General features: G+C 34.1%; 2 protein-coding genes across 2 annotated transcripts; both read left to right on the plus strand.

Moving 5' to 3' along the window:
* The first annotated feature begins 503 nt into the window (after positions 1-503).
* Positions 504-2,204, plus strand: LOC114735526 (cytochrome P450 81E8-like). The gene is made up of 2 exons (XM_028923229.1): positions 504-1,116; positions 1,939-2,204. Exons 1-2 carry the CDS (start codon positions 504-506, stop codon positions 2,202-2,204), a joined length of 879 nt encoding a protein of 292 aa, XP_028779062.1.
* Positions 2,205-8,281: 6,077 nt separating this feature from the next.
* On the plus strand, positions 8,282-9,106 carry LOC114735524 (cytochrome P450 81E8-like). Its single transcript, XM_028923226.1, has one exon. It carries the CDS (start codon positions 8,282-8,284, stop codon positions 9,104-9,106), a length of 825 nt encoding a protein of 274 aa, XP_028779059.1.
* Positions 9,107-10,620: the final 1,514 nt, after the last annotated feature.

Consider the following 10,620-nt stretch of genomic DNA (forward strand, 5'->3'; position numbering starts at 1 on the left):
ACATGACATCTACGGCTCACAAGTTGAAACCAATCACTTTGTAGAAAAGACATCACCAATTGTTGCATCAAATGCTTTTCTGTTCAGATACGTATGCATCATAAAGCAGATGTCAGATAACGCATAAAGTATACTGCAAAAAAAAAACATAATAAAAATCCATTTGTCTAACAAATCTTTTTATTTAAAGAGAAGCACATGAATGAATCATCAAATTATGAAGCAAGCAAGCAAAACTATGTCCACAAATTCCATTATCAATTATTCCATCCTTTGCCTTGCTTTCTTCCTCATCCTCAAGCTCTTTCTCAGAAAGCGAAGATTCAGAAATCCCACTGGGCCATCCTTCTCTTCCCATACTCGGCAATCTCCACCAGCTAAAGAAGCCACTCCACCACCACTTTCAACGTACTTCCCAAAACTATGGTCAAATCTTTTCTCTTTGGTTTGGCTCTCGTTTGGTGGTGGTCGTTTCGTCGCCCTTTGCAGTTCAAGAATGCTTCATGAGAAACGACATCGTTCTGGTCAACCGCCCCCAGTTCCTGACCGGAAAGCACGTCTACTACAACTACACCACCGTCTCCTCCGCCCCGTACGGCGAACACTGGCGCAACCTCCGTCGCATCCTGGAGCTTGACGTCCTCTCGACGCGTCGTCTCAACTACTTCATGGACATGCTAAGGGACGAGATGAAGCTACTGGTACAAAAGCTTGCTCATGATTCTCGTAAGGGTTTCACGAAGGTGGAGCTAAGATCTAGGTTTTCTGAGCTGACATTTAACACGATGATGAGAATGATATCTGGGAAGAGATACTGGGGAGATGATAGCAAAGTTGAGGACGTGGAAGAAGCAAGGAAGTTTAGAGAGACGATGAAGGAGTTGTTGATGCTAGGAGGGGCAAATAATCCTGGAGATTTCTTGCCGACACTTAGATGGTTTGATTTGGATAACTTGGAGAAGAAGCTCAAGGGTATTAGCCTCAGATTCGATAGATTTTTGCAGAGAATAGTTGATGAGCACAGAAGTGGGAACACAAGTGGAAATACTCTGATAAATCACCTCTTGACTCTGCAGAAATCAGAACCAGAGTATTATACATATCAAATAATCAAAGGTCTTGTTTTGGTAAAGAGCTATTGTGTTTTTGCTTTTTGGTTGCATTGTCATGTCTATTATTCATTTTGCTTTTTAACTAGTTCCACACTTTTGCAAATTATATATCCTAGCGGTTGTTTGATGCAAGAATAAACGAATATATAATGATTGAGTAAAACCAAAGAAAAATGAGAAATGCTTTTAAATGACATGTTTTGCGCTTCTGCAGTATTGTTGAAAATTTTTGTTCCCAGTTAAAATATGTTTGTCGGAAAATTAATCTAAAAATTCCTATAGTCCATATGATTTTAATTAGGTCTTGTAATTTGTTTCTTTTATTAGATTGTTATGGTATCAATTGACTTTTTTCATAATTAAGGCCTTATAGTTTCCTCCCTTTATATTGTCACATGAAACTACAAAAATCTAATAAAAAAATCATGTGAAACTTTTCATCAAAAAAAAAAATCATGTGAAACTATAAGGACTTACATATTAATTTTTCTTATATTTATTGATGTTATACATATATTACCACAAGTAGTTAAATAATGAATAATTCTTTTTATTAAATCAAGTGTTCTTCCTCAAAAAACTCACAAAACTTGACATCGTTTGACATCATATATATAGGCAATGCTTCGCGGGGGAAATGACACATCTGTTGTAACTTTAGAGTGGGCAATGTCTAGTTTACTGAATCATCGAGAGATATTAACAAAGGCAAGGCAATAAATAGAGTCACAAATAGGGCAAGAACACTTGATAGATGAACAAGAGGCTTTGAAACTGTCATATCTTCAAAGCATTGTATGTGAGACATTTCGATTGCATCCTGCAGGCCCATTATTGTTACCCCATATGTCCTCAGATAAGTGCACCATGGGAGATTATAACATCCCACCTGATACTATTGTGCTGATTAATGCTTGGGCCATTCATAGAGATCCTCAATTATGGAGTGATCCTTTATGTTTCAATCCTGAAAGGTTTCAGAAAGAGGGGGAAGCAAATAAGTTGATGCATTTTGGATTAGGAAGACGAGCTTGTCAAGGTTCAGGCTTGGCACAACGCACAATGAGCTGGGCTTTAGGCTTACTGATTTAATGCTTTGAATGGAAACAAGTAATTGAGGAAGAAATTGATATGACAGAAGGAGAATGATTGATTTTGTCAAAAGTTGTTCCTTTAGAAGCTATGTGTAAAGCACGCCAAGAGATCGTTGATAAGTCTCTTACATAGTTGGAACATTTGCAGAATGATGTTGCTATTTGTCGGAACCGTATGGCTCAATTGACAGCAAACATTTTCTCAAGTCTTGACTTAAATAAAAAGTTGCAAGTTTAGCTCTTCGTAAGAATGATGAATGCATGAGTTTTTTCTACTGGATGAAGAATGACAAAATAAAAAAAAGTAATGTTATAACATGCAACCAAAAAAAAAAAATTTAACGTTGACATTGATAATATATCTTGACCAACATAATTTCACTCTATGATAGTGTTACTCAAGACAAATGATGAAAATAAGAAGGGTTAATGTGCAATTCACCAAGTATTTAAATAGGGGCAATTGTAAGAATTTTTTTTTATATTTAAATATCTTTACTACCTCCAGTGCTAATTATAAGATTTCATTTGTAGACTACAAACGAGATCTCATAATTAGGACCGAGGTAGTATTATCTTATCTAATTAGCTAGAAACTGACAAGAACTTATGTTCATATTATCTACTGCTTGGTTGACTATATATAAAGTATCATTAGTATGCTTGGAGAAAGGGTTAGAATGGGAGAAAGAAGGGAAATATGTAAAGTCAAAAATCGAGAGAGCAATTAGAGAAATCTATTTTTCTCCTTAGGACAAAGTACTTTTTTTTTTTGTTAAGGTTTAATTGGCTGTGTTAATCCAATTTGATGGGCGGCGGGGTGTTTGAAATCTCTCATGATAGTTATAATTATTTTCACGTGAGTTAAAACTTTTTTATATATTTATCTTTTTCTGTGTAAAAGGATCGCCCCCCTCCCAAAAAAAAAAAAAAAAAGTAACCCAAAAACGGGAACCTGTCACTCTCAAGTAGAGGAACAGAACAGTTGTATTCATAATGACAAAAGATGGTTTTTGGGGCCCAAACACAGCCTTTTGTTGTTGCTCGGTGTTGTTTTTGTTTTTAAGAACATAAAATTGGACTGGACCTGACGTGGAGGCCCAACTCAGTCACAGTCATAGAGCGGCTTGTACCAAAAATCGGGCGGAGCTCTCTCTGCTGCAAGGAATGGTGCTCAGCCTTTTTTAATGGAGGGGGAAAAAACAAAAACTAACACCCAACATTCCAACCTCTTAAAGCATTTTCCAAGTAAAAACTATTTTTTAGTGCTACTCAATAATAATTTTTTATACATCTAATATCTTAAATATTTTTTTTAGTAGCATTTAATATTCTAAATTTTTTTTGATTAAGTAGATTTCATTATTCTGAAATATTTTTCACTATCAACTAATGTTCTAAAATAAATCTTTGTGCGTTTAACACCTAAAAATAAATTTTTAGTAACAGTATCATAAAATAATTTTTAGTGTATCCAACTTTCTAAAATTATCAAGAGTACTTGGTATCATAAGTTTAAGCTGATCATTACTATTAAAAAATACTTTAAAAGTATAAAATTCTATCAAAAATTATTTTAAGATATTGAGTGGTTCTTCAAAAATAGTTAAAAATGATGAAATGTTACTGAAAAATATTCCATAACACTGAATGCTAATTAAAAGAAAAAAAAACTGAGCACCTTACCTTTTGTACACGAAGCTGCAAAACAAGATAGTCATACAGGGGACATCCCCACCCAACCCCGAAGCCCCCAATATTCTATTTAAACAAAATATTATTTTTTTGACCGGAATATTTAAACAAAATATTACTACCTTCAATCCTAAATGATGCGCATTGAACTCTATGCATACTACCAGGTCAAAAAAAGAAAGGAAAAAAAAAAAACTCTGCACACATACTACACAATCTTTTAGTACTGAACTCTAAACTTTTTAGCATGCAAATATTAATTATGAGATTTTAAAATTTGAGTATCATGAAAAATTGAATACTAAAACAACTAAAAATGAGAATTGAAATAATGATAAAAGTTAATAAGTACTAAAAACATAATAATTGAAGATGGGTACTGAAAAATCAAAGAGGACGGTCATTTTCGTCAATTAAAAAAATAAGTTCTAAATAGGGACCTTAGTCTTTAATGAAAAATATAAAATTTATGATCTTTATATCATTATATATACAAAAACTTGAACATGAATTCCAGTTCGAATCAAACTCGAAAGGCTTATACTTTTGATCGTTTTTAAGATTTCACCTTCTCCATGTATTACTGTATTACTGCATGCAGGTTTTCAATCAAGTTGGTTTCATTTCCTAATGGTATAATTACTCACAAAATTTATTCTAATGTCCAGCATAAAATTTGCTTTTGTTAATTTGGATTAAGTTGCATTTATCCCATGAAGTATTTTTTTTCAGGAACACTTAGTATTCTAAATTAATTTGTAGTTGATGTAGCACATTCAAATATCTTTCTAATAACACCCAACATCCTATAATATTTTTCAGTAATTTTTCGTAGATCAGCACTCTAAAGATTTTTTCTATTAGAATTAATATCTTAAAACTAAAAAATATTTTAAAGGAAAAATTGTATAAAAATATTTAGTACTTGGTACTACAAAAAAAAAGACTTTAGGCGACGACTTTCAGGCGACTAAAAAAGTCGCCGCTGAAAGTCCACTTTCGGCGGCGACAAAAAAGTCGCTGTTGAAACCAAACTTTCGCGGCGACAAAAGTGTCGCCGCTGAAAGTGGACCTTCAGCGGCGACTTTTTTGTCGCCGCCAAAGTGGACCTTCAGCGGCGACTTTTTAAGTCGCCGCCGAAAGTATAATATAATATATATATTTTATTTTACAAATAATAAACAAATTCATCTGGCTCAGCGGCAAGAAGGTTGGACAACGAAAGGAGGCGGTCACGAGTTCGAACCTAGAAGAAGACACTTAAGGTGAAAATATTTAGACGATGATTTGCGAGGAAGAGTGACGTGGCAATGACTGGAGGTGGCTAGTGATGATGTGGCGGTCAGCATGATGACGTGGCTGCCAATGGCGATGACGTGGAGGTCATTGGTGATGACGTGGCGGCCGGAACGATGACGTGGCCCGGCGGTGATGACGGGCATTGGTAAAAGCCAATTCTTCTTAGGCATTACTTTCAAAGCGTTGACAAAAAGTCGCCGCTGAGTATCTTTTACCGGCGATCTTTTTAGTCGCCACTGAAAGTTTTCAGCCACGGTTGCTACGGCAACGACTTTTCAGCGGCGACTTGTCGCCGCAAAGACTTTCGGCGGCAACTTTTATACTTCAGCGGCGACTTTTGTCGCCGCTGAAAGTCAATTTTTTTGTAGTACTAAAAAATGCTACTTTAGGATGCTGGATTAATCATAAATTAGTTTAAAACATTGAGTTATTAAAAAAATATTTTAAGGTATTAGATACATCTTAACCTTAACCTTGATATGATAATTTTGACTTATAGGTTATGCTTCTTGCTGAAACTGAAATTATGAGCTTCTGTGACTCTAGAATGGGCAACGAAAAATCTTGTTTATTAAATAATGTCTTGTAATCTGACAAGTTTTATGCGTCAATATATTATCAATATTTTGATGGAATTTAGCCACTTTAATTAATTGTTGATTATGCTATAGGTAATATCCACATAGAGCAACCAGCTAGGCTATGTGAACTTGACGGTCCTCAAATCTAACGAATTCTTTTAGATTTGGTCCTCAAATTTACACTCATTTTGATTTCAGTCCCATAAGAAATAAAATAATCTAGATTTTTATTAAATTATAAGGATTAATATTTAAGATGAAATAAAACTTGAAAGACCAAAATTTATAATTTGAAATTTGTGGGCCAAAATTAATGAGTATAAATTTAAAGAATCAAAATTATATTAACTATTTTTTAATACAAAATATCATTAGGTACACTTCTTGAACTGAGAATCAAAACAATTTAGATGCAGTTTTTAAGAAATTGATAGATTCAGTAATAGATAAATAAGTGACTGGGCAGACCTCTCGGCGGTCTGCTCGGTCTGATCATTGGCCAGCGACAGATCCACATGCATTGGAACGTAGTGCGGACCAAGGTGACGCATCGTTGTTATATTGCTTATTACTTGTCCGCTGCTGCTTCTTGTTTTTTTTTCCTGAACAAAACGTTCACGCGAATTGAGTTTTGGGACTCACGAAAGTTATGGCATATTTTATTCTAAAAAAATATTTATACAGATATTTATAAATCACTCAGTAGTAAAGTGATCCTTATATTATCAGCGAAATTTGAATTTATGATCTTATATATTATAAATCGACTCCTTATTAATTAGATTAGTTCTTATTGAGTACTCATCTACTTCTTAATGTAAGCTAACAGCTGTTTAAATAGTTTGGATGGGAGCGTGTTTGAGTTATTGTTTTAAAAGAGTAGTATATGAGAAGACTTTTATTTTAATTTAAATAAAAGGAAGAAGAAGAAAGTCAAATGAATTACTTAGATCTCACAAAGTTGATATAATCTTCCTTAAACATTATCAATTTAAAGTCGTAAGAACTGAATTGATTCTTGACTAACAAAGCCAAAACTCCAAGGAACAAGTTAAGGGGTTAATTTTGCCCATAAATTTTATTTAATATGAAACTTAAAAATTTATATAGTCAGTTCGATCAATATGAGCACATGCATGACCCTCGTCTTCATCATGAGCCGATGTGTCAGTGTTAAGAAAAGTTTGCCAACGTATATATTGTATTATTGTTGAGTTACATCAACTCTGCACTACTTTCAGATAAATCCATTGGCAAAATCTGCATTCAATAACCCAACGATAACGAAAACGACATAATTAGAAGAAATAGACAAATTTTGCTTACTCTCAAGCACCAATCACCACGCCGTCCAGCCACGACAAAAGCTGATGAAGAATTAACATTATATTTGACCACTCTCAGCAGGGGCGAAGGATTAACATGAACTCCCTCTCAACTTATAAGTTTTAAATTTGAAAGGAGTGTGATTCATTTTATAAATTTCAATTTGAGTTTGTTTTAACAATTAATGTATTTTTAAATTTTGTTCTTAATTATTTATTCTCTCTCATTTGTCATACTCTCTCTTATAACATTTTTTCACACATTTTCTTTAATCTTTTTTCTAATTTATTATAAGGGCATATTTGAGAATAGAATATATTTTTAACCTATTTATTGCTTTTAATTAATTGCTTGTTATTCACGAATTAGTTATTTGAAACTTCTAATAATATTTGACCACCCTCTGCAATGGTTTTTAATATTGTCACTATTTATTATAAGGGCATATTTAAGAATAAAAATGTATTTCCAATCTATTTATTGCATTTAACTAATTGTTTATTATTCACAAATTAGTTATTTGAAATTTATAATAAAAATTGGATAAAGTAAATTGGATAAACTATATTTAATGTCCTCACTCTTTAATATACCTTTTTTTGGTGTAAATTCAAAGTATTTTCAAGTCCTATCAACAAGTATACTTTTTGGGATTCGAATTTGTATTCTCCTCATTACAAGGGTGAGATTGCTTACTATTTCAATTAACAGCTTATTGGAAATATTTTTATAACATCCCAACTTTTTAAATGTTTCTTTAATTTTATTATTATATAAAATTAATAATATTTTAATATCTTACTAATATAAATTGATGTCGTTTTGAATTTTTTAATAATTTTTTAAGATCTGCATTATAAAGAGTATTAGAGAGTAGCGCATTATAACCCTTTGCCCCACACCTACAATATACCACTGCTAAAAATATTTACATGACACTTTATTTTATCTTTATTTAATGATTATTAATCAATAGTCGGATCTTATTCAGATTAATTGTGTACAATTTTTTTTTTTTTAAAAAAAAGAGGACCCCGATGAGATTTTAATCAACGGGTTCTTACGATTCGTCAATCAAGGTCATCAGCTATATATATACGACACCAAAACACGTCTCCATGACTCAAATCCATTCGGATCACTAAAGTACTCCACAAAAGAGAAGAACCAAACAATGATGATCACCTTCTTGTTCTGTTATTTCCTTCTTTCTCTTGCTTTCTTCTTCACTCTCAAGCTCTTCGTTCAAAATAAGAAGTTCAAAAACATCCCACCTGGTCCACCTTCTCTTCCCATTATCGGCAACCTCCACCAACTGAAAAAGCCACTTCATCACGCCTTTCACCGGATTTCTCAACGTTATGGCCAAATCTTTTCTGTTTGGTTTGGCTCTCGTCTCGTGATCGTTGTGTCATTGCCTTCTGCAGTCCAAGAATGCTTCACCAAAAAAGACATCGTCCTGGCAAACCGACCTCGCGTTCTCCTCGGTGAGCATATTGGCTACAACTCCACCACCTTAATGTTCACTCCCTACGGCGACCACTGGCGCAACCTCCGCCGTATCACGGTGGAAGAGGTGCTCTCGAACCACCGTCTCAACAAATTCTTGGAAATGCGAAGAGACGAGGTGAAGCGCCTGGTGCAAAAACTTGTTCAAGACTCAAATAATACGGTGTTCGCCAAAGTGGAGATGAAATCAAGATTTTATAAGTTGACCTTCAACAATAGAAAAAGGTACTGGGGAGACGACAATGAGGTTGGGGATGTGGAAGAGGCAAGAAAGATTCGAGAGATTATAAAACAACTGGTGCCTCTAGGAGGGGTAAATAACATAGCAGATTTCTTGACCATACTCAGGTGGTTTGATTTTGGTCACTTGGAGAAGAGGCTCAAGGGTTTTGCCAAGAGAGCCGATGGTCTCTTGCAAGGTCTCATTGATGAGCATCGAAATGCAAAGCAGAGAGCAAATACTATGATCGACCATCTTTTCAGTCTCTAAGAATCACAGCCTGGGTACTATACGGATCAGGTTATTAAAGACCTCATTTTGGTAAGTGAAATAATAAATAATGTTACGCTTTTACCTTTTTTACTGCATGCAGTTAGATATCTTTTGATTGCATTGTATTATAAGACGTGCATGCAACCTATGTTGAAGTTGAGTGAGTACAGAGTATGCTCAGTATCTGCCTCATTCTAAATTTATGATGGTTAATTATGGAAGAAGTTGAAAGAAAAAAGGGCTATAAATTATACAAAAATTCTCTTGAACTTTATGTCATATGTAAATAATTCCTTAAAATTTTATATTTATGTAGATAATTTTCATGCTATTAGTTTTTTCATTATTTATTTGCAAATGGTTTAAAGTTTAGGGGTTTATATGCATATAATTCTAAGTGAGGGGGTTACATATGAATATAAAAATTTAAAGTTTAAGGGGTATAAAATTGATTGGTTTAAAGTTATGCGTAGGTTCGAAAGGCTAGGGGTTTGTTATTAAATTTTAAAAGTTAAAGATGTTATTGCACATATTCAATTAATACTATATTGTGAAAGGATTAAGTAAATAGGGAAAGGGAAATATCTATCGAAATAGGCGGCTCAGCTTGTAATTAAGAATTTGACTTCTCCTTGTATTGCAGAATAACGCAAAATATACTATATACTTCAAAATGCTAATTGTGTGACCACTCACTAAATTTAGTCTAAAATTGAATATAAAATTTGTATTAACTGATTTTACTTTGTTAATTTTGACTTATAGGTCCTGGTCTTTGCTGCAACGGATACTTAAGCTGTAACTTTAGAATGGGCAATATCTAGTTTATTAAACAATCCTCATGTATTGGAGAAAGCGAAAAAAGAAATAGACACTCATATAAGGCAAGAAAAATTAATCGATAAGCGAGACATCTCAAAACTACCGTACGTACAAAGCATCGTCTCTGAAACACTTCGATTACATACTGCAGCATCATTGTTGAATTAACACGAGGCTTCGAATGATTGCACCATTGCAGGATACAATGTTCCGCACGGAACTATTGTGTTAATCAATGCTTGGGCCATCCATAGAGATCCCCAAGTGTGGAGTGATCCCACAAGTTTTAAGCCAGAGAGATTTGAGAAAGAAGGAGAAGCAAACAAGCTAATTACATTTGGGTTGGGAAGAGGAGCATGTCCTGGAGAAAGTTTAGCCCAACGAACAGTGGGGTTGACTTTGGAATTGTTGATTAAGTGCTTTGAATGGAAACGAGTAAGTGAGGAAGAAATTGACATGACAGAAGGAGCAGGAGCCACCATGCCAAAGGTAATTCCTCTGGAGGCCACGTGCAGAGCACGCCATCCAGCCATTAACATGCTTCTTTCTTAAAATGTTGTAGAGGATAGCTTGTGCATCAAAAGACATGGAGTTGTGGGAGTGTCTTGTTGGCAGGAATGTTTCTATAAAGAGTAAGAGAAGAGAAGAAGAAAAAAGCAGTGCATGATGTTTTTAAGCCATAGAGAACA

The sequence above is a fragment of the Neltuma alba genome, unplaced genomic scaffold (assembly GCF_004799145.2).
Source record: "Neltuma alba isolate B1F8T4 unplaced genomic scaffold, ASM479914v2 tig00013219_pilon, whole genome shotgun sequence".
Classification (NCBI taxonomy): Eukaryota; Viridiplantae; Streptophyta; class Magnoliopsida; order Fabales; family Fabaceae; genus Neltuma; species Neltuma alba.